The sequence below is a fragment of the Panulirus ornatus genome, chromosome 2 (genome assembly GCF_036320965.1).
Source record: "Panulirus ornatus isolate Po-2019 chromosome 2, ASM3632096v1, whole genome shotgun sequence".
NCBI classification, from domain to species: Eukaryota; Metazoa; Arthropoda; class Malacostraca; order Decapoda; family Palinuridae; genus Panulirus; species Panulirus ornatus.
The window spans coordinates 2,977,166-3,004,138 of NC_092225.1; the positions used below are offsets into that span (position 1 = coordinate 2,977,166).

The window sequence follows — 26,973 nt, forward strand, 5'->3', positions numbered from 1 at the left end:
TGGATTGAATCAGGGCATGTAAAGCGTCTGGGGTAAACCATGGAAAGCTGTGTAGGTATGTATATTTGCGTGTGTGGACGTATGTATAATATGTGTATGGGGTTTTTCCTTGCGCTACCTCACAAACGCGGGAGACAGCGACAAAGCAAAAAAAAAAAAAAAATATAAATGTATATTTTTTTTTTTTATACTTGTCGCTGTCTCCCGCGTTTGCGAGGTAGCGCAAGGAAACAGACGAGAGAAATGGCCCAACCCCCCCCCCCCCATACACATGTATATACATACGTCCACACACGCAAATATACATACCTACACAGCTTTCCATGGTTTTACCCCAGACGCTTCACATGCCTTGATTCAATCCACTGACAGCACGTCAACCCCGGTATACCACATCGCTCCAATTCACTCTATTCCTTGCCCTCCTTTCACCCTCCTGCATGTTCAGGCCCCGATCACACAAAATCTTTTTCACTCCATCTTTCCACCTCCAATTTGGTCTCCCTCTTCTCCTCGTTCCCTCCACCTCCGACACATATATCCTCTTGGTCAATCTTTCCTCACTCATCCTTTCCATGTGCCCAAACCACTTCAAAACACCCTCTTCTGCTCTCTCAACCACGCTCTTTTTTATTTCCACACATCTCTCTTACCCTTACGTTACTCACTCCATCAAACCACCTCACACCACACATTGTCCTCAAACATCTCATTTCCAGCACATCCATCCTTCTGCGCACAACTCTATCCATAGCCCACGCCTCGCAACCATACAACATTGTTGGAACCACTGTTCCTTCAAACATACCCATTTTTGCTTTCCGAGATAATGTTCTCGACTTCCACACATTCTTCAAGGCCCCAGAATTTTCGCCCCCTCCCCCACCCTATGATCCACTTCCGCTTCCATGGTTCCATCCGCTGCCAGATCCACTCCCAGATATCTAAAACACTTCACTTCCTCCAGTTTTTCTCCATTCAAACTCACCTCCCAATTGACTTGACCCTCAACCCTACTGTACCTAATAACCTTGCTCTTATTCACATTTACTCTTAACTTTCTTCTTCCACACACTTTACCGAACTCAGTCACCAGCTTCTGCAGTTTCTCACATGAATCAGCCACCAGCGCTGTATCATCAGCGAACAACAACTGACTCACTTCCCAAGCTCTCTCATCCCCAACAGACTTCATACTTGCCCCTCTTTCCAAAACTCTTGCATTTACCTCCCTAACAACCCCATCCATAAACAAATTAAACAACCATGGAGACATCACACACCCCTGCCGCAAACCTACATTCACTGAGAACCAATCACTTTCCTCTCTTCCTACACGTACACATGCCTACATCCTCGATAAAAACTTTTCACTGCTTCTAACAACTTGCCTCCCACACAATAGATTTTTAATACCTTCCACAAGCATCTCTATCAACTCTATCATATGCCTTCTACAGATCCATAAATGCTACATACAAATCCATTTGCTTTTCTAAGTATTTCTCACATACATTCTTCAAAGCAAACACCTGATCCACACATCCTCTACCACTTCTGAAACCACACTGCTCTTCCCGAATCTGATGCTCTGTATATGCCTTCACCCTCTCAATCAATACCCTCCCATATAATTTCCCAGGAATACTCAACAAACTTATACCTCTGTAATTTGAGCACTCACTCTTATCCCCTTTGCCTTTGTACAATGGCACTATGCACGCATTCCGCCAATCCTCAGGCACCTCACCATGAGTCATACATACATTAAATAACCTTACCAACCAGTCAACAATACAGTCACCCCCTTTTTTAATAAATTCCACTGCAATACCATCCAAACCTGCTGCCTTGCCGGCTTTCATCTTCCGCAAAGCTTTTACTACCTCTTCTCTGTTTACCAAATCATTTTCCCTAACCCTCGCACTTTGCACACCACCTCGACCAAAACACCCTATATCTGCCACTCTATCATCAAACACATTCAACAAACCTTCAAAATACTCACTCCATCTCCTCACATCACCACTACTTGTTATCACCTCCCCATTTGCGCCCTTCACTGAAGTTCCCATTTGCTCCCTTGTCTTACGCACTTTGTTTACCTTCTTCCAGAACATCTTTTTATTTCTTCCTAAAATTTAATGATACTCTCTCACCCCAACTCTCATTTGCCCTTTTTTTTCACCTCTTGCACCTTTCCTTGACCTCCTGTCTCTCTTTTATACGTCTCCCACTCAATTGCATTTTTTTCCCTGCAGAAATCGTCCAAAAGCCTCCCTCTTCTCTTTCACTAATACTCTTACTTCTTCATCCCACCACTCACTACCCTTTCTAATCAACCCACCTCCCACTCTTCTCATACCACAAGCATCTTTTGCGCAATCCATCACTGATTCCCTAAATACATCCCATTCCTCCCCCACTCCCCTTACTTCCATATATATATATATATATATAAATATATATATATATATATATATATATATATATATATATATATATATATATATATATGTATGCCCAACCCATCCCCATACACATGTATATACATACACGTCCACACAATATACATATATATATATATATATATATATATATATATATATATATAATATATATATATATATATATATATATATATAATATATATATATATATATATATATAAATATATATATATATAATATATATATATATATATATATATATATATATATAATATATATATATATATATATATATATATATATACATATATATGTAATATATATATATATGTACATTGTGTGGACGTGTATGTATATACATGTGTTGGGCCGTTTCTTTCGTCTGTTTCCTTGCGCTACCTCGCAAACGCGGGAGACAGCGACAAAGCGAAATGAATAAATATTTATGTATATATATATATATATATATATATATATATATATATATATATATATGTACATAAATATTCATTCATTTATTCATTTTGCTTTGTCGCTGTCTCCCGCGTTTGCGAGGTAGCGCAAGGAAACAGACGAAAGAAATGGCCCAACCCACCCCCATACACATGTATATACATACACGTCCACACAATGTACACATATATATACACACACAGACACATACATATATACCCATGCACACAATTCACACTGTCTACCTTTATTCATTTCCACCGCCACCTCGCCACACATGGAATACCATCCCCCTCTCCGCTCATGTATGCGAGGTAGCGCTAGGAAAAGACAACAAGGCCCCATTCGTTCACACTCAGTCTCTAGCTGTCATGCAATAATGCGCGGAACCAAACCACGTGACACCACACATTGTCCTCAAACATCTCATTTCCTGCACATCCACCCTCCTGCGCACAACTCTATCCATATATGTATATATATATATATGTATATATATATATATATATATATATATATATATATATATATATATATATATATATATATATATATAATATATATATATATCGCTACCTCGCAAACGCGGGAGACAGCGACAAAGTATAAAAAAAAAAAAAAAAAAAAAAAAAAATATATATATATATATATATATATATATATATATATATATATATATATATGTATATATATATATATATATATATATATTTTCTTTTTTTTTTGGCTTAGTCGCTGTCTCCCGCATTTTCGAGGTAACGCAAGGAAACAGACGAAAAAAATGGCCCAACCCACCCCCATACACAGGTATATATAAACACGTCCACACACGCAAATATACATACCTATATATCTCAATATACACATATGTATACACACACACACACACACACACATACATATATACCCATGCACACAATTCACACTGTCTGCCTTTATTCATTTCCATCGCCAACTCGCCACACATGGAATACCATCCCACTCCCTCCTCATTTGTGCGAGCTAGCGCTAGGAAAAGACAACAAGGCCCCATTCGATCACACTCAGTCTCTAGCTGTCATGCAATAATGCCCGCAACCACAGCTCCCTTTCCACATCCAGGCCCCCCACAACTTTCCATGGTTTACCCCAGACGCTTCACATGCCCTGATTCAATCCACTGACTCATTTACTCTTAACTTTCTTCTTTCACACACCTTACCAAACTCAGTCACCAGCTTCTGCAGTTTTTCACATGAATCAGCCACCAGCGCTGTCTCATCAGCGAACAACTAACTCACTTCCCAAGCTCTCTCATCCACAACAGACTTCATACTTGCCCCTCTTTCCAAAACTCTTGCATTCACCTCCCTAAGAACCCCATCCATAAAAAAATTAAACAACCATGGAGACATCACACACCCCTGCCGCAAACCTACGTTCACTGAGAACCAATCACTTTCCTCTCTTCCTACACGTACACATGCCTTACATCCTCGATAAAGACTTTTCACTGCTTCTATTAACTTGCCTCCCACACCATATATCCTTAATGCCTTCCACAGAGCATCTCTATCAACTCTATCATATACCTTCTCCAGATACATAAATGCTACAAACAAATCCATTTGCTTTTCTAAGTATTTCTCACAGACAATCTTCAAAGCAAACACCTGATCCACACATCCTCTACCACTTTTGAAACCACACTGCTCGTCCCCAATGTGATGCTCTGTACATGCCTTCACCCTCTCAATCAATACCCTCCCATATAATTTACCAGGAATACTCAACAGACTTATACCTCTGTAATTTGAGCACTCACTCTTATCCCCTTTGCCTTTGTACAATGGCACTATGCACACATTCCGCCAGTCTTCAGGCACCTCACCATGAGTCATAGATACATTAAATAACCTTACCAATCAGTCAACAATACTGTCACCCACTTTTTTAATAGATTCCACTGAAATACCATCCAAACCTCCTGCCTTGCCGGATTTCATCTTCCGCAAAGCTTTTACTACCTCTTCTCTGTTTACCAAATCATTTTCCCTAACCCTCTCACTTTGCACACCACCTCGACCAAAACACCCTATATCTGCCACTCTATAATCAAACATATTCAACAAACCTTCAAAATACTCACTCCATCTCCTTCTCACATCACCACTACTTGTTACCACCTCCCCATGAGCGCCCTTCACTGAAGTTCCCATTTGCTCCCTTGTCTTACGCACTTTATTTACCTCCTTCCAAAACATCTTTTTATTCTCCCTAGAATTTAAGGATACTCTCTCACCCCAACTCTCATTTGCCCTCTTTTTCACCTCCTGCACCTTTCTCTTGACCTCCTGCCTCTGTCTTTTATACATCTCCCACTCAATTGCATTTTTTTTATTGCAAAAATCGTCGAAATGCCTCTCTCTTCTCTCACTAATAATCTTTCTTCATCATCCCACCACTCACAACCCTTTCTAGTCAAACCACCTCCCACTCTTCTCATGCTACAAGCATCTTTTGCGCACTCCATCACTGATTTCCTAAATACATCCCATTCCTCCCCCACTCCCTTTACTTCCATTGTTTTCAACTTTTTCCATTCTGTACTCAGTCTCTCCTGGTACTTCCTTACACATGTCTCCTTCCCAAGCTCACTTACTCTCACCAACCTCTTCACCCCAACATTCACTCCTCTTTTCTGAAAACCCATGCAAATCTTCACCTTAGCCTCCATAAGATAATGATCAGACATCCCTCCAATTGCACCTCTCAGCACATTAACATCCAAAAGTCTCTCTTTCGCGTGCCTGTCAATTAACACGTAATCCAATAGCGCTCTCTGGCCATCTCTCCTACTTACATAAGTATACTTATGTATATCTCGCTTTTTAAACCAGGTATTCCCAATCACCAGTCCTTTTTCAGCACATAAATCTACAAGCTCTTCACCATTTCCATTTACAACACTGAACACCCCATGTATACCAATTATTCCCTCAACTGCCACATTACTCACCTTTGCATTCAAATCACCCATCACTATAATCCGATCTTGTGCATCAAAACCACTAACACACTCATTCAGCTGCTCCCAAAACACTTGCCTCTCATGAGCTTTCTTCTCATGCCCAGGTGCATATGCACCAATAATCACCCATCTCTATCCATCAACTTTCACTTTTACCCATATTAATCGATAAGCTACTTTCTTACATTCTATCACATACTCCCTGACTTTACTCCCACGACATTCCCAAACCACTTTTCCCCTTTACTCTTGAGCTTCGTTTTACTCAGAGCCAAGACATACAGGTTCCTCTCCTTAAACATACTACCTATCTCTCCTTTTTTCACATCTTGGTTACATCCAAACACATTTTGACACCCCAATCTGAGTCTACGAGGAGGATGAGCACTCCCGCGTGACTCCTTCTGTTTCCCATTTTTAGAAACGGATCTGGAGAAGGCATATGATAGAGTTGATAGAGATGCTCTGTGGAAGGTATTAAGAATATATGGTGTGGGAGGCAAGTTGTCAGAAGCAGTGAAAAGTTTTTATCGAGGATGTAAGGCATGTGTACGTGTAGGAAGAGAGGAAAGTGATTGGTTCTCAGTGAACGTAGGTTTGCGGCAGGGGTGGGTGATGTCTCCATGGTTGTTTAATTTGTTTATGGATGGGGTTGTTAGGGAGGTGAATGCAAGAGTTTTGGAAAGAGGGGCAAGTATGAAGTCTGTTGGGGATGAGAGAGCTTGGGAAGTGAGTCAGTTGTTGTTCGCTGATGATACAGCGCTGGTGGCTGATTCATGTGAAAAATTGCAGAAGCTGGTGACTGAGTTTGGTAGTGTGTGAAAGAAGAAAGTTAAGAGTAAATGTGAATAAGAGCAAGGTTATTAGGTACAGTAGGGTTGAGGGTCAATTCAATTGGGAGGTGAGTTTGAATGGAGAAAAACTGGAGGAAGTGAAGTGTTTTAGATATCTGGGAGTGGATCTGGCAGCGGATGGAACCATGGAAGCGGAAGTGGATCATAGGGTGGGGGAGGGGCGAAAATTCTGGGAGCCTTGAAGAAGGTGTGAAAGTCGAGAACATTATCTCGGAAAGCAAAAATGGGTATGTTTGAAGGAATAGTGGTTCCAACAATGTTGTATGGTTGCGAGGCGTGGACTCTGGATAGAGTTGTGCGCAGGAGGATGGATGTGCTAGAAATGAGATGTTTGAGGACAATGTGTGGTGTGAGGTGGTTTGATCGAGTAAGCAACGTAAGGGTAAGAGAGATGTTTGGAAATAAAAAGAGCGTGGTTGAGAGAGCAGAAGAGGGTGTTTTGAAATGGTTTGGTCACATGGAGAGAATGAGTGAGGAAAGATTGACCAAGAGGATATATGTGTCGGAGGTGGAGGGAACGAGGAGAAGAGGGAGACCAAATTGGAGGTGGAAAGATGGAGTGAAAAAGATTTTGTGTGATCGGGGCCTGAACATGCAGGAGGGTGAAAGGAGGGCAAAGAACAGAGTGAATTGGAGCGATGTGGTATACCGGGGTTGACGTTCTGTCAGTGGATTGAATCAAGGCATGTGTATGGGGGTGGGTTTGGCCATTTCTTTCGTCTGTTTCCTTGCGCTACCTCGCAAACGCGGGAGACAGCGACAAAGCAAAAAAAAAAAAAAGAAAATATATATATATATATATATATATATATATATATATATATATATATATACATATATATATATATATATATATATATATATATATATATATATATATATATATATATATATATATATATATATATATATATATATTTTTTTTTTTTTTTTTTTTTTATACTTTGTCGCTGTCTCCCGCGTTTGCGAGGTAGCGCAAGGAAACAGACGAAAGAAATGGCCCAACCCCCCCCCCATACACATGTACATACACACGTCCACACACGCAAATATACATACCTACACAGCTTTCCATGGTTTACCCCAGACGCTTCACATGCCTTGCTTCAATCCACTGACAGCACGTCAACCCCTGTATACCACATGACTCCAATTCACTCTATTTCTTGCCCTCCTTTCACCCTCCTGCATGTTCAGGCCCCGATCACACAAAATCTTTTTCACTCCATCTTTCCACCTCCAATTTGGTCTCCCTCTTCTCCTCGTTCCCACCACCTCCGACACATATATCCTCTTGGTCAATCTCTCCTCACTCATTCTCTCCATGTGCCCAAACCATTTCAAAACACCCTCTTCTGCTCTCTCAACCACGCTCTTTTTATTTCCACACATCTCTCTTACCCTTACGTTACTTACTCGATCAAACCACCTCACACCACACATTGTCCTCAAACATCTCATTTCCAGCACATCCATCCTCCTGCGCACATCTCTATCCATAGCCCACGCCTCGCAACCATACAACATTGTTGGAACCACTATTCCCTCAAACATACCCATTTTTGCTTTCCGAGATAGTGTTCTCGACTTCCACACATTTTTCAAGGCTCCCAAAATTTTCGCCCCCTCCCCCACCCTATGATCCACTTCCGCTTCCATGGTTCCATCCGCTGACAGATCCACTCCCAGATATCTAAAACACTTCACTTCCTCCAGTTTTTCTCCATTCAAACTCACCTCCCAATTGACTTGACCCTCACCCCTACTGTACCTAATAACCTTGCTCTTATTCACATTTACTCTCAACTTTCTTCTTCCACACACTTTACCAAACTCAGTCACCAGCTTCTGCAGTTTCTCACATGAATCAGCCACCAGCGCTGTATCATCAGCGAACAACAACTGACTCACTTCCCAAGCTCTCTCATCCCCAACAGACTTCATACTTGCCCCTCTTTCCAGGACTCTTGCATTTACCTCCCTAACAACCCCATCCATAAACAAATTAAACAACCATGGAGACATCACACACCCCTGCCGCAAACCTACATTCACTGAGAACCAATATATATATATATATATATATATATATATATATATATATATATATATATATATATATATATATATATATATATATATATATATATATATATATATATATATATATATATATATGTGGTGAGGTGATAACAAGTAGTGGTGATATGAGAAGGAGATGGAGTGAGTATTTTGAAGGTTTGTTGAATGTGTTTGATGCTTGAGTGGCAGATATAGGGTGTTTTGGTCGAGGTGGTGTGCAAAGTGAGAGGGTTAGGGAAAATGATTTGGTAAATAGAGAAGAGGTAGTGAAAAGCTTTACGGAAGATGAAAGCCGGCAAAGCAGCAGGTTTGGATGGTCTTGCAGTGGAATTTATTAAGAAGGGGGGTGACTGTATTGTTGACTGGTTGGTAAGGTTATTTTACGTATGTATGTTTCATGGTGAGGTGCCTGAGGATTGGCGGAATGCGTGCATAGTGCCATTGTGCAAAGGCAAAGGGGATAAGAGTGAGTGCTCAAATTACAGAGGTATAAGTTTGTTGAGTATTCCTGATAAATCATATGGGATGTTATCGACTGAGAGGGTGAAGGCGTGTACAGAGCATCAGATTGGGGAAGAGTAGTGTGTTTTCAGAAGTGGTAGAGGATGTGTGGATCAGGTGTTTGCTTTATAGAATTTATGTGTGAAATACTTAGAAAACAAATGGATTTGTATGTAGCATTTATGGATATGGAGAAGGCATATGATAGAGTTGATAGAGATGCTCTCTGGAAGGTTTTAAGATTATATGGTGTGGGAGGAAAGTTGTTAGAAGCGGTGAAATGTTTTTATCGAGGATGTAAGACATGTGTACGTGTAGGAAGAGAGGAAAGTGATTGGTTCTCAGTGAATATAGGTTTGCATGAGGGGTGTATGATGTCTCCATGGTTGTTTAATTTGTTTATGGATGAGGTTGTTAGGGAGGTGAATGCAAGAGTTTTGTAAAGAGGGGCAAGTATGCAGTCTGTTGTGGATAAGAGAGCTTGGGAGGTGAGTCAGTTGTTATTCGCTGATGATACAGCGCTTGTGGCTGATTCATGTAAGAAACTGCAGAAGCTGGTGACTGAATTTGGTAAAGTGTGTGAAAGAAGAAAGTTAAGAGTAAATGTGAATAAGAGCAACGTTATTAGGTACGGTAGGGTTGAGGGTCAAATCAATTGGGAGGTAAGTTTGAATGGAGAAAAACTGGAGGAAGTGAAGTGTTTTAGATATCTGGGAGTGGATCTGGCAGCGGATGGAACCATGGAAGCGGAAGTGGATTATAGGGTGGGGGAGGGGGCGAAAATTCTGGAGGCCTTGAAGAATGTGTGGAAGTCGAGAACATTATCTCGGAAAGCAAAAATGTGTATGTTTGAAGGAATAGTGGTTCCAACAATGTTGTATGGTTGTGAGGCGTGGGCTATGGATAGAGTTGTGCGCAGGAGGGTGGATGTGCTGGAAATGAGATGTTTGAGGAAGAATGTGTGGTATGAGGTGGTTTGATCGAGTGAGTAACGTAAGGGTAAGAGAGATGTGTGGAAATAAAAAGAGCGTGGTTGAGAGAGCAGAAGAGGGTGTTTTGAAGTGGTTTGGGCACATGGAGAGAATGAGTGAGGAAAGATTGACCAAGAGGATATATGTGTCGAGGTGGAGGGAGCGAGGAGAAGAGGGAGACCAAATTGGAGGTGGAAAGATGGAGTGAAGAAGATTTTGAGTGATCGGGGCCTGAACATGCAAGAGGGTGAAAGGCGCGCAAGGAATAGAGTGAATTGGAATGATGTGGTATACCGGGGTCGACGTGCTGTCAATGGATTGAAGCAGGGCATGTGAAGTGTCTAGGGTGAACCATGGAAAGTTGTGTGGGGCCTTGATGTGGAAAGGGAGCTGTGGTTTCGGTGTATTATTACTTGACAGCTAGAGACTGAGTGTGAACTAATGGGGCCTTTGGTATCTTTCCTAGCGCTACCTCGCACACATGAGGTGGGAGGGGGTTGTTAGTCCATGTGTGGCGATGTGGCGATAGGAACAAATAAAGGCAGAAAGTATGAATTATGTACATGTGTATATATGTATATGTCTGTGAGTGTATATATATGTGTACATTGAGATGTATAGGTATGTATATTTGCGTGTGTGGACGTGTATGTACATACATGTGTATGTGGGCGGTTTGGTTCATTCATCTGTTTCCTTGCGCTACCTCGCTAACTCTGGAGACAGCAACAAAGAAAAATAATAATATATATATATATATATATATATATATATATATATATATATATATATATATATATATATACATTCTTTTTCAAACTGTTCGCCATTTCCAGCAGTAGCGAGGTAGCGTGAAGAACAGAGGACTGGGCCTTTGAGGGAATACCCTCACCTGGCCCAATTCTCTGTTCCTTCTTTTGGAAAATTAAAAAAAAAAACGAGAGGGGAGGATTTCCAGCCCCCCGCTCCCTCCCCTTTTAGTCGCCTTTTACGACACGCAGGGAATACGTGGGAAGTATTCTTTGTCCCCTATCCCCAGGGAAAATATATATATATATATATATATATATATATATATATATATATATATATATATATACATATTTTCTTTTTTTTTTTTTTTGCTTTGTCGCTGTCTCCCGCGTTTGCGAGATAGCGCAAGGAAACAGGCGAAAGGAATGGCCCAACCCACCCCCATACACATGTATATACATACGTCCACACACGCAAATATACATACCTACACAGCTTTCCATGGTTTACCCCAGACGCTTCACATGCCCTGATTCAATCCACTGACAGCACGTCAATCCCGGTATACCACATCGATCCAATTCACTCTATTCCTTGCCCTCCTTTCACCCTCGTGCATGTTCATGTCCCGATCACACAAAATCTTTTTCACTTCATCTTTCCACATCCAATTTGGTCTCCCACTTCTCCTCGTTCCCTCCACCTCCGACACATATATCATCTTGGTCAATCTTTCCTCACTCATTCTCTCCATGTGCCCAAACCATTTCGAAACTCCCTCTCCTGCTCTCTCAATCACGCTCTTTTTATTTCCACACATCTCTCCTACCCATACGTTACTTACTCGATCAAACCAACTCACACCACACATTGTCCTCAAACATCTCATTTCCAGTACATCCATCCTCCTGCGCACAACTCTATCCATAGCCCACGCCTCGCAACCATACAACATTGTTGGAACCACTATTCCTTCAAACATACCCATTTTTGCTTTCCGAGATAATGTTCTCGACTTCCACACATTCTTCAAGGCTCCCAGAATTTTCGCCCCCTCCCCCACTATATGTTCCATTTCCGCTTCCATGGTTCCATCCGCTGCCAGATCCACTCCCAGATATGCAATACACTTTACTTCCTCCAGTTTTGCTCCATTCAAACTTCCTCCCAATTGACTTGACCCTCAACCCTACTGTACCTAATAACCTTTCTCTTATTCACATTTACTCTTAACTTTCTTCTTTCACACACTTTACCAAACTCAGTCACCAGCTTCTGCAGTTTCTCACATGAATCAGCCACCAGCGCTGTATCATCAGCGAACAACAACTGACTCACTTCCCAAGTTCTCTCATCCACAACAGAATTCATACTTGCCCCTCTTTCCAAAACTCTTGCATTCACCTCCCTAACAACCCTATCCGAAAACAAATTAAACAACCATGGAGACATCACACACCCCTGCCGCAAACCTACATTCAATGAGAACCAATCACTTTCCTCTCTTCCTACACGTACACATGCCTTACATCCTCGATGAAAACTTTTCACTGCTTCTAACAACTTGCCTCCCACACCATATATTCTTAATACCTTCCAAAGAGCATCTCTATCAACTCCATCATATTCCTTCTCCAGATCCATAAATGCTACATACAAATCCATTTGCTTTTCTAAGTATTTCTCACATACATTCTTCAAAGCAAACACCTGATCCACACATCCTCTACCACTTCTGAAACCACACTGCTCTTCCCCAATCTGATGCTCTGTACATGCCTTCACCCTCTCAATCAATACCCTCCCATATAATTTACCAGGAATACTCAACAAACTTATACCTCTGTAATTTGAGCACTCACTCTTATCCCCTTTGCCTTTGTACAATGGCACTATGCAGGCATTTCGCCAATCCTCAGGCACCTCACCATGAGTCATACATTAAATAACCTTACCAACCAGTCAGCAATACAGTCACCCCCTCTTTTAATAAATTCCACTGCAATACCATCCAAACCTGCTGCTTTGCCGGCTTTCATCTTCCGTAAAGCTTTTACTACCTCTTCTCTGTTTACCAAATCATTTTCCCTAACCCTCTTACTTTGCACACCACCTCGACCAAAACACCCTATATCTTCCAATCTATCATCAAACACATTCAACAAACCTTCAAAATACTCACTCCATATCCTTCTCACATCACCACTGATTTTTATCACCTCCCTATTTGCGCCCTTCACTGAAGTTCACATTTGCTCCCTTGTCTTACGCACTTTATTTACCTCCTTCCAGAACATCTTTTTATTCTCCCTAAAATTTAATGATACTCTCTCACCCCAACTCTCATTTGCCCTCTTTTTCACCTCTTGCACCTTTCTCTTGACCTCCTGTCTCTTTATTTTATACATCTCTCACTCACTTGCCTATTTCCCTGCAAAAATCGTCCAAATGCCTCTCTCTTCTCTTTCACTAATAATCTTACTTCTTCATCCCACCACTCACCACCCTTTCTAATCAACCCACCTCCCACGCTTCTGATGCCAGAAGCATATTTTGCGCAATCCATCACTGATTCCCTAAATACATCCCATTCCTCCCCCACTCCCTTTACTTCCGTTGTTCTCACCTTTTTCCATTCTGTACTCAGTCTCTCCTGTTTCTTCCTCACACAAGTCTCCTCCCCAAGCTCACTAACATATATATATATATATATATATATATATATATATATATATATATATATATATGTATATATATATATATATATATATATATATATATATATATATATATATATATATATATATGTATATATATATATATATATTTTGTTTTTCCATACTATTCGCCATTTCCCGCGACAGCGAGGTACCGTTAAGAACAGAGGACTGGGCGTTTGAGGGAATATCCTCACTTGGCCCTCTTCTCCGTTCCTTCTTTTGGAAAATTAAAAATAAAAAAGAAAAACGAGTGGGGAGGATTTCCAGCCCCCCGCTCCCTTCCCTTTTATTCGCCTTCCACGACACGCAGGGAATACGTGGGAAGTATTCTTTCTCCCCTATCCCTAGTGAATAGGGGATATATATATATATATATATATATATATATATATATATATATATATATATATATATATATATATATATATATATATATATATATATATATATATATATATATATATTCATATATATATTCATATATATATTTAAGTACATATGTATTTATATGTGTAGATAGCTATATATATAGGAGCGGGGGGCTGGAAATCCTCCCCTCTCGTTTCTAATTTTCCAAAAGAAGGAACAGAGATTGGGGCCAAGCGAGGATTTCCCTCAAAGGCTCAGTCCTCTGTTCTTAACGCTACCTCGCTACTGAGGGAAATGGCGGGTAGTATTAAAAAAAAAAAAAGAAAATATATATATATATATATATATATATATATATATATATATATATATATTTAATGTATGTATGACTCATGGTGAGGTGCCTGAGGATTGGCGGAATGCGTGCATAGTGCCATTGTACAAAGGCAAAGGGGATAAGAGTGAGTGCTCAAATTACAGAGGTATAAGTTTGTTGAGTATTCCTGGTAAATTATATGGGAGGGTATTGATTGAGATGGTGAAGGCATGTACAGAGCGTCAGATTGGGGAAGAGCAGTGTGGTTTCAGAAGTGGTAGAGGATGTGTGGATCAGGTGTTTGCTTTGAAGAATGTATGTGAGAAATACTTAGAAAAGCAAATGGATTTGTATGTAGCATTTATTGATCTGGAGAAGGCATATGATAGAGTTGATAGAGATGCTCTTTGGAAGGTGTTAAGAATATATGGTGTGGGAGGCAAGCTGGTAGAAGCAGTGAAAAGTTTTTATCGAGGATGTAAGGCATGTGTACGTGTAGGAAGAGAGGAAAATGATTGGTTCTCAGTGAATGTAGGCTTGCGGCAGGGGTGTGTGATGTCTCCATGGTTGTTTAATTTGTTTATGGATGGTGTTGTTAGGGAGGTGAATGCAAGAGTTTTGGAAAGAGGGGCAAGTGTGAAGTCTGTTGGGGATGAAAGAGCTTGGGAAGTGAGTCAGTTGCTGTTCGCTGATGATACAGCGCTGGTGGCTGATTCATGTGAGAAACTGCAGAAGCTGGTGACTGAGTTTGGTAAAGTGTGTGAAAGAAGAAAGTTAAGAGTAGATGTGAATAAGAGCAAGGTTATTAGGTACATTAGGGTTGAGGGTCAAGTCAATTGGGAGGTGAGTTTGAATGGAGAAAAACTGGAGGAAGTGAAGTGTTTTAGATATCTGGGAGTGGATCTGGCAGCGGATGGAACCATGGAAGCGGAAGTGGATCATAGCGTGGGGGAGGGGGCGAAAATTCTTTGAGCCTTGAAGAATGTGTGGAAGTCGAGAACATTATCTCGGAAAGCAAAAATGGGTATGTTTGAAGGAATAGTGGTTCCAACAATGTTGTATGGTTACGAGGCGTGGGCTAGGGATAGAGTTGTGCGCAGGAGGATGGATGTGCTGGAAATGAGATGTTTGAGGACAATGTGTGGTGTGAGGTGGTTTGATCGAGTAAGTAACGTAAGGGTAAGAGAGATGTGTGGAAATAAAAAGAGCGTGGTTGAGAGAGCAGAAGAGGATGTTTTGAAATGGTTTGGGCACATGGAGAGAATGAGTGAGGAAAGATTGACCAAGAGGATATATGTGTCGGAGGTGGAGGGAACGAGGAGAAGAGGGAGACCAAATTGGAGGTGGAAAGATGGAGTGAAAAAGATTTTGTGTGATCGGGGCCTGAACATGCAGGAGGGTGAAAGGAGGGCAAGGAATAGAGTGAATTGGAGCGATGTGGTATACCGGGGTTTACATTCTGTCAGTGGATTGAATCAGGGCATGTGAAGCGTCTGGGGTAAACCATGGAAAGCTGTGTAGGTATGTATATTTGCGTGTGTGGACGTATGTATATACATGTGTATGGGGGTGGGTTGGGCCATTTCTTTCGTCTGTTTCCTTGCGCTACCTCGCAAACGCGGGAGACAGCGACAAAGCAAAAAAAAAAAAAAATATATATATATTTCTGTACAATATGGTGATATCTTGGGAAATACCCAAATGATAAAATCTAACTGCTGATTCACGTCTAATAGACAGTAAAAGTTCAGTAAAGCACACAAGGACTGGAATGTAGAAATGAAAAACTTTGGTCAAGGTAAAGAAATGTTTAATACCAACAACTTTTTTGTGATCTGCTTTGATGCGGATGTCGGATATTTTCCGTAAAATATATTTTCCGAATGTATCAGCAATACAGTTCGTTTGTTCATTTACCTGTGCTCCTCCTTTTGTGGTGTATATATCAAGTGATTCTACAACTACAGCTACCCGAACTGGGCGACCTGTCATTTAGTATTCATTTAAAGCGATATCTGATGCATAATGAATGACTAAACAGTTGGTATACCCTGTACAGGACCTGTGAACGATGCACGATCCGTAAATGGCCACGGAAATTCCGTCCTGTCGAATCGGCGGTGGGAGGAAGAGGAGGAAGAGAGGAAGAAGAAGAGGAAAGAGAGGAGAGGAAAGAAGAACCACAGAAAGGGCGCTCACGGGGCGAAGAAGAGGAAGGAGCGGTACGAGTGGAAGGTCGTGGGCTTCAGCACCTGCACCGAGACCTGCGGTGGAGGTGAGTCGTTCCCCGACGAGGCCCCCATGATAGCTTTCCAGCCCATGGAACCATAACTGTAACTACTGCTGCTATTAGTAGAACTATAACTATAACTACTGCTGCTATTAGTGGAACCATAGCTATAACTACTGCTGCTATTAGTAGAACCATAACTATAACTACTGCTGCCAGTAGTAGAACTATGACTATAACTGCTGCTATTAGTAGAGCCATAAATATAACAACTGCTGCTAGTAGTAGAACCATAACTATAGCTACTGCAGCTATTAGTAGAACCATAACTATAACTAATGCTTCTAGTAGTAGAACCATAACTATAACTACTGCTGCTATTAGTATAGCCATAACTATAACTACAGCTTCTATTAATAGAACCATAACTATAACTACTGCTGCTATTAGTAGAACTATAACTATAACTACTGTCTGCTATTAGTAGAACCATAACTATAACTACTGCTTCTAGTAGTAGAACCATAACTATAACTACTGCTTCTGTTAGTAGAACCATAACTATAACTACTGCTGCTAGTAGTAGAACCATAAATATAACTACTTCTGCTAGTAGTAGAACCATAACTATAACTACTGCTTCTAGTAGTAGAACCATAACTATAACTACTGCTTCCAGTAGTAGAACCATAACTATAACTACTGCTGCTAGTAGTAGAATCATAACTATAACTACTGCTTCTAGTAGTAGAACCTTATCTATAAATACTGCTTCTAGTAGTAGAACCATAACTATGACTACTGGTTCTATTAGTAGAACCATAATTATAACTACTGGTTCTATTAGTAGAACCATAACTATAACTACTGCTTCTATTAGTAGAACCATAACTATAACTACTTCTTCTATTAGTAGAACCCTAACTATAACCACTGCTTCTATTAGTAGAGCCATAACTATAACTACTGCTTCTATTAATAGAACCATAACTATAACTATGCTTCTAGTAGTATCGCTTCTACTACTTAAAGACTGGTACTTCTACTTCTAGTTCTTATTTTCCAACCCCACAAGAACAAAATCATATTTCTTTATCTCGAAATAACAGCGTGTCCTTCCGGTGGCGCAGGTGTCTTCTGCCAGCCGGGAGGAATTAATATAGACTTCCTCGTCCCAAAGGTAAGGAGTGGCAGTTGATATATAGAAATCTGTGAGCTTACTTGACTTTTGAGTGGAAGATAATTTGGAACAAATGATTTAACTCAACTGATTGTTACTTTCATGTTCACGTTGTATTAACACTAAAATGGAGAAAGAAACCTCTCAAAACAAGGACAGCAGATGTTGAGAATACTATGATTAGGTTGATAAGAATGCAAGTCTTTTTGGAAAGTCACATGATTTTCTATTGAAATTTAATTCTTGAAGTGAATTCGTGTGACGCATTTATTACATAAATCGAATTTAAAAATCCCATAAAAGATTCTGACTTAGATACATCCTATGGTCATTAAGGCCAGGAACCTACATCAGCAAGGGTGCATGATTGATCTTCCTAAAGTTAATACCTAGGTTATATGTCTCATAAGAATAATTTCTTGAAGATTTAAATTTCTTGAAAGAGGATCCAGCAGTAACCTTCACGTTACGTAGAACAAACTACAAGCTGATTTTCCTTGTTTACAAGGACAGCTCTTCTTCTCGCCATGGTGGTAGATATCAAGACGTTGTCAGTATTATTTTGGTTGGCAATGAGTAGATGGAGTTACCCAGACATGGCTGAATGACCTTGTGATGTCAAAAGGTGCACAGTATATAAGCATCGTCCACATGTTGCAGAAATGTTCTGTTTAGATATCACTAATAGCTGACGTTCACGTCCTTTTATGTTCCCCTGTAGGTAAGATGCACTGAATTTGCAGTTTTATGTCTACCTTCCTTTCTCTTCAACAAACAGGGATCTAACCATGTAGAATGAAGACAAGTTTCACATAAACCGGACAGTTTACCAAAGTCTGAGCCAAGGGCCAGTTATGTCGAGGATTTAGGAAAAATGGAGAATCAGTGAAGATGAGCTGTAGTAACGATGAGGTTTCGTGAAGATAAGGTAGTAGTGAGGATGGTCTTTTACCTGACCTACTAAGATGAAGATGAATTTGGTGGTGTATCCCCCATGTGTGACCATGTTGTTGAGGGATGGTCCTGATTGAGACGTGTTGCATTCGCTCGCGAATGTTAAGGCTTCTCTCTCTGTCTCTGTCTGTCTCTGTTTCTGTCTGTCTGTCTGTCTCTCTCTCTCTCTCTCTCTCTCTCTCTCTCTCTCTCTCTCTCTCTCTCTCTCTCTCTCTCTCTCTCTCTCTCTCTCTCTCTCTCTCTCTCTCTCTCTCTCTCTCTCTCTCTCTCTCTCGTAGTCATCTGAGACGCTCTCACGAAAGTTATTCATGGACTGTCTTTTTAAAATGCGATATAATTCTGGGCTTGAAACTTGAGAGGTTATTTCCTCTTCCCTAAGAATCCCATATTAAGGTCAGGTGAGACAAAAAACGACATTAAAATAGTGTTTCCCTAATTTCGGTTTAGTAGTATATTAGAAAGGGATGGGAGGTACAGCCTGCTGGCTCAGTTAGCCGGCAAGGATAACGTAACCTTTCTAATGTAACAACGCTTCAGTCCTCTTAGCTACCTGAGAACGACTCATCATCTCCTCCAATATATGATTTAATCCTTTGAACATGATGACTTAAACACTGACAATAGTCATCGTATTCTAGGGGATGAGTCGTTGAATTCAAAGGTTTAAGTTAAAGTTCTCAAAATATTAGGTCAACGTCCTCTAGAATTTAAGTAAACATGTGCCTTAAATTATGATTTCAATTTTCCCCAACATCTGATCCGGAGCGAAGATGTATAACAGTACAAAGCCTTAGAAAGTAAATTAAGAAAGATATGTAGACTTCATTTACATAAAAGCTGACTGTTCACGAGGGAATAAAAGTGGGAGTAACGTCCTCTCATTATCGTATGCTGCAGGTGAGGGCTGTCTCGCCATTATCACATAATGAGGCTCCAAATGCCAGCATAATGTTCCTATGTAAGGGTTATGATGTAATTGTTTTTAGTAATAGCTTCAAAAATCCTCTTTATTCATTGTTATTATCTCCGTCTATTCCCGTAAGGAGGGGGACATGTTGATTTTGCTGTTTCTTCTTTCTTTCTTTTTCTTTCTAGACTTTGCAATTGCTCACTGTAACAATATTCCTGAGTTAAGCACCAGGAAACTTAGCAGGTGTGTGTGTGTGTGTGTGTGTGTGTGTGTGTGTGTGTGCCTTGGTCCAGAGTGGCCAGACATCTTTTTGTGTGTGCCTTTGAATACTAAGGGGGTCAGAGGTCATCAACTCTAATTACCGCGATAATAGCCTTCGGAAATTAATACGAACACTTCACAGCAAGGCAGATGAGGCGAGACATTTGCATTTGCTCATGAGTGGAGCCGTTTCTAATTAAAATGGTCATCAAACAATATCAACTTTATATTTTCTAGGGCTGCATTTTCTTTTCTTGGAGTAGAGATGGTATCTAAAAGATGGTTGCCTTTCATATTTACATGATGTTCTTCTTTATTTGTCTTATTTTTTGTCCCCGCCTCATGTATTTGGAAATATTTTGTTTATATCTTTACTATCTTTATTCCTCCAGTTACAATCTCCCATCTCTCCTTACTCCCTTGCCACCTATACTATATGTTCCAGTCGACCTATCATCTCTTCCTTGCTTATCATATACGACTCACTCCCCCTTTTCTCCCTTTCCCTCCATCCCCTGCTCACGCACCCTGCCTCTCTCCTCCGCCACAGTCGCCTCCTTGCTCAGACCGACCCTCACCTCTCCCTCCGTCTTCCCCACAGGCACGCAGACGAGCCGGGTGGTGTGTGTGAAGAGGAAGCGTGGGAACGAGGTGCCTGCCAGTCAATGTCGCGACCTGACCCGCCCGGCACCGGAGGTCGTCCGCTGCAACCTACGACCCTGTCCCGCCGCGTATGTCACACACACACACACACACACACACACACACACATACACACACACACACACACACACACACACACACACACATACACACACACACACACACACATATACACACACACACGCACACACACACACACACACACACAGTTTTAAGATCTTATTAGAAACTGTAAAGATTATTGAAATGAATAGTTCAGTATTTATGTGTATGTAAGATAGAAATATTATACATATCGCTAAATATTCTGTGCGGTGTGGTCAGTTAGATAAGTTAAATGATTAATGATAATACTATATGTATAGATTTAATCTCAGGCAGAGGTTTGGTGAAACTAGACCGTCAATATCCAGCATTATCACCACCATGATTTGTCACCACCACTACCACCATCATCATCACCACCGGCTGAAACCATCTTCATGACTGGTGACGTCAGAGCATCATTATCATCATTCCTTATCATCTCTGCTATTCTTCATGACCAACAGAATCATCGTCAGTGTCATTAATCCTGCTCTCTCTTCTATCAATATCACCATCAGTTGATCAACACCTTCATATTCACTTTCATGAGTAATAAAACCATAGTAATTACTACCAAAAGGAATTATACCATCATTATCTCTTATATGAATTACACGATCATTATCTTATATGTATTACACCATCATCATCTTATATGTATTACACCATCGTTATCTTATATGCATTACACCATCATTATCTCTTATATGTATTACACCATCATTATCTCTTATATGTATTACACCATCATTATCTCATATGTATTACACCATCATTATCTCTTATATGTATTACACCATCATTATCTCTTATATGCATTACACCATCATCATCTTATATGTATTACACCATCGTTATCTTATATGCATTACACCATCATTATCTCTTATATGTATTACACCATCATTATCTCTTATATGTATTACACCATCATTATCTCATATGTATTACACCATCATTATCTCTTATATGTATTACACCATCATTATCTCTTATATGCATTACACCATCATCATCTTATATGTATTACACCATCGTTATCTTATATGCATTACACCATCATTATCTCTTATATGCATTACACCATCATTATCTCTTATATGCATTACACCATCATTATCTCTTATATGTATTACACCATCATTATCTCTTATATGTATTACACCATCATTATCTCTTATATGTATTACACCATCATTATCTCTTATATGTATTACACCATCATTATCTCTTATATGTATTCACGTCATTTCCATAGCTTCATCATTCCGTCTTTATTACTTTCATGTATATTCACACAATCGCTAAGTAATTACACCATCAGTAATCACATCATCAGTAATTACATCATCCATAATCACACCATCAGTAATTACACCATCAGTAATCACACCATCAGTAATTACACAGTCAGTAATCACACCATCAGTAATTACACCATCAGTAATTACACCATCAGTAATCACACCATCAGTAATTACACCATCAGTAATTACACCATCCTCATAAGAATTATTTTGATAAGCAGATTGTGCACACCCTCACCAGAGATATTGTTTTTGCCGCCAACATCGATATGAGCACCATTATCTTAACCTACCATCATAATTACACTATCATCATATTATTATCATGATTATGTCATCATTAATCGGCACTATCAGTATCACAACGTAATTGTATCATTTGTATCATTTTTTATCACAACCGTGATCAACACTGTCACCATCGCTACCGCTACTATCATCATCGTCACTGTTACCATATCCAGCTTCACTATCACCACCATCATCTGTACCGTCACTATCACCACCATCATCAGTACCGTCACTATTACACCATCATCTGTACCGTCACTATCACCACCATCATCTGTACCGTCACTATCACCACCATCATCTGTACCGTCACTATTACACCATCATCTGTACCGTCACTATCACCACCATCATCTGTACCGTCACTATCACCACCATCATCTGTACCGTCACTATTACACCATCATCTATACCGTCACTATCACCACCATCATCTGTACCGTCACTATCACCACCATCATTAGTACCGTCACTATCACACCATCATCAGTACCGTCACTATCACACCATCATCAGTACCGTCACTATCACACCATCATCAGTATCGTCACTATCACTACCATCATCTGTACCGTCACTATCACACCATCATCAGTACCGTCACTATCACCACCATCATCTGTACAGTCATTATCACCACCATCATCTGTACCGTCACTATCACACCATCATCTGTACCGTCACTATCACACCATCATCAGTACCGTCACTATCACCACCATCATCTGTACCGTCACTATAACACCATCATCAGTACCGTCACTATCACCACCATCATCTGTACAGTCATTATCACACCATCATCAGTACCATCACTATCACCACCATCATCTGTACCGTCACTATCACCACCATCATCTGTACCGTCACTATCACACCATCATCTGTACCGTCACTATCACACCATCATCAGTACCGTCACTATCACCACCATCATCTGTACCGTCACTATCACACCATCATTAGTACCGTCACTATTACACCATCATCAGTACCGTCACTATCACCACCATCATCTGTACAGTCATTATTACCAACATCATCTGTACCGTCACTATCACACCATCATCTGTACCGTCACTATCACCACCATCATCAGTATCGTCACTATCACCACCATCATCTGTACCATCACTATCACACCATCATCAGTACCGTCACTATCACACCATCATCAGTACCGTCACTATCACACCATCATCAGTACCGTCATTATCACATCATCATCAGTACCGTCACTATCACCACCATCATCAGTACCGTCATTATCATCATCATCATCATCATTACCGTCATTATCACATCATCATCAGTACCGTCACTATCACCACCATCATCAGTACCGTCATTATCATCATCATCATCATCAGTACCGTCATTATCATCATCATCATCATCATTACCGTCATTATCACCACCATCATCAGTACCGTCACTATCACACCATCATCAGTACTGTCATTATCATCATCATCATCATCATTACCGTCATTATCACCATCATCATCATTACCGTCATTATCACATCGTCATCAGTACCGTCACTATCACCACAATCATCAGTACCGTCATTATCACATCATCATCAGTACCGTCACTATCACCACCATCATCAGTACCGTCATTATCACCATCATCATCATTACCGTCACTATCACCACAATCATCAGTACCGTCATTATCACATCATCATCAGTACCGTCACTATCACCACCATCATCAGTACCGTCATTATTACATCATTATCAGTACCGTCATTATCACCACCATCATCAGTACCGTCACTATCACACCATCATCAGTGCCGTCACTATCACACCATCATCAGTACCGTCATTATCACATCATCATCAGTACCGTCATTATCACCACCATCATCAGTATCGCCACTATCACCACCATCATCTGTACCGTCACTATCACACCATCATCAGTACCGTCATTATCACATCATCATCAGTACCGTCACTATCACCACCATCATCAGTACCGTCATTATCACATCATCATCAGTACCGTCACTATCACCACCATCATCAGTACCGTCATTATCACATCATCATCAGTACCGTCACTATCACCACCATCATCAGTACCGTCATTATCACATCATCATCAGTACCGTCATTATCACCACCATCATCAGTATCGTCACTATCACCACCATCATCTGTACCGTCACTATCACACCATCATCAGTACCGTCATTATCACATCATCATCAGTACCGTCACTATCACCACCATCATCAGTACCGTCATTATCACCATCATCATCAGTACCGTCACTATCACCACCATCATCAGTACCGTCATTATCACATCATCATCAGTACCGTCACTATCACTACCATCATCAGTACCGTCACAGTCATTGCCACTATGAACATCACCATCAGCACTATGACCGCCATTACCATCATCATCCAACATCGGCCACACTATCACTATCTCCATCACCGTCAATATCACCTCCATCATCATCATCACCGTCACTATCACCACTATAACAACGACCGCCATCACTGTCACTATCATTATTATCACCGTCAGTATCATCACCACCATCATGACCGTTATTGTCACCACCACCAACGTCATCACCGTCACTATCATACGTTATCATCACCGTTACTACACCACCTTCGTCACCGTCTCTATCATTACTATCTAATTACCACCGTCACCATCACCATCAGCATAATTATCAATATTACAGTCACCACCACCATCATCACCCTCACCATCACCACCGCCGTCATCACTGTCACTATTTCCACCACCATCATTACCGTCACTATCACCACAACCATCGTCAACCTCACTATTCCCACTTTTATTTATTTTCACCATCACCACGATTATTATGTCACCATCGTCATTTATCGTCACCTTCACCACGATTACCATGCCACCATCATCATTTATCGTCGGTCACCATCACTCACTATCATCACCGTTTCTGTCACCATCATCACCGTTGCTATCATCGTCACTTCAGTAAGGCAGCCAAGGTTCCCACCATCCTTATGACATTGTCTATCAGTAGTAGTAGTACTCTCCGTCACCAGTAACCCGGCAGGTTGCTGGTAACCGGTCTGGTATGTCCTCCGCCAGGTGGGTGCCGGAGGCGTGGGGTCCGTGCAGCGTGACGTGCGGCCTCGGCGTCCAGACCCGCGTCCTCGCCTGCAAGATGCGCATCTCACCCGACCAGTACATCACGCAACCCGAGGGGGCCTGCCTCACCCCTCCCACCGTACCCAAGGCTCAGGTAAGGTGGCCAACTTCAGTTTTGGAAAGTGTGCAATGATGGGGTCTGGCTGGAGGGATACGGCGGAACATACTGTTGGGGAAAGTGTGTTGTGTTGGGGTAGGTTGTAGTGATGGAGAGGGAGGACGAAGTGTAGTCAGGGCAGCATACAATACTCACGGTAGAATTGCAATGGTGGGAATGAGTGCCGTAATGACGTGGATGAGAGTGCTGGGTTGGGTTAAAGTGTCGGAGGAGAGATGATGGAGAGATAAATATGTGGTTCTGGTGAGAGGTACAAAAGGACTGTAGTGTTGGGGATGGAACACAATGTTTGGGAAAGGAGCAGTTCTGCGCAGAAATACATGGAAAGATTTAGTGCTTGGAAGGTTTAGGTCTGGGAATAGGTACAGTGCTATGTGTGACTTATGACAGAGACTTTAGGAATATTGCATGAATGTAGGTGAGGTTGCTTTGTTGTGGAGAAGACACGGTGTTTGCATATATAGTGCTGTGGGAAGGCCCAGTACGGGGAGGGTGGTGAACATCTTAGGAGGGGTGATGATTGGAAGGAATGGTGGTTGGGAAGGGTTTAGTGCTGGTTATTGGTGGTTTTGTGTTAAGGAGTTAGCGCACTGTTTGGGTGCTGGTGAAACCATGTTTTAATTTAAGATCAGAATAAGGTATGAAATGTTATGAAGAGTTGGCAGTGCTAAGAACGGTTGCATTGTAAGAAAAAATAGGCAGGTTTCTAGTGTTTCTGTTAGGAAAAGGATGTAGTGGTAGGCTGTATTGTGGGAGAAGTTGAGTGCAATGGTGTTGGGTGCGAGAGAAAAGGTTGGGTGTGTTTGGAGTTGAGAGTCGTAGTGTGCGGAGGGGAAGTACGGGTACAGTGGTGTGCGATAAAGCAGTGTTAGGCTGCATTGGGTCAAGGATTCAGAGATGTTTATTCATCTGTGCAGAAACGTAACTGTGAGGGGTAACAAGATGTTGGTATGAAAATATAGTAAAATAAGAAAAGAGTTGTGTAAAGACGTGTGGGATCGGTGTTTTATACACAAATGAAATTGCATAGGAGTATGATGTTACACTGGTTTGAGGTTAGTGGTACGATGGGGAAATACTACAGTGTAGGGTTAAAGGTAAGAAGATTTGTATGAGGGTTGAACTGGCCTGTAGGCACAGTAGTGTGGGAATGCAGTAACATGAAAGCTTTATTTGAACAGGGACAGTGGCTAGTAGACCATTGTGGCTGTACAGCAGTGTGGGATGGATGATGATACAGGGCCAAGTAATGTTGTGGTATGTTGCTGTCAGGGAGCAACAGTGTAAGGTATAGTGTAGTAATGGTAGAATGGTTGT

The 26,973-nt window shown here is 41.0% G+C and overlaps 1 protein-coding gene across 1 annotated transcript in view; it reads left to right on the top strand.

Moving 5' to 3' along the window:
* The window catches only part of LOC139753252 (thrombospondin type-1 domain-containing protein 4-like), a 685,046-nt gene that overhangs the window by 609,331 nt on the left and 48,742 nt on the right, over positions 1–26,973 (top strand). The window contains exons 12-14 of the mRNA XM_071669508.1: positions 16,539–16,754; positions 20,616–20,745; positions 25,479–25,660. Of these exons, the coding sequence (XP_071525609.1) occupies positions 16,539–16,754; positions 20,616–20,745; positions 25,479–25,660 (528 nt within the window). The remainder of the gene's footprint in view (positions 1–16,538; positions 16,755–20,615; positions 20,746–25,478; positions 25,661–26,973) is intronic.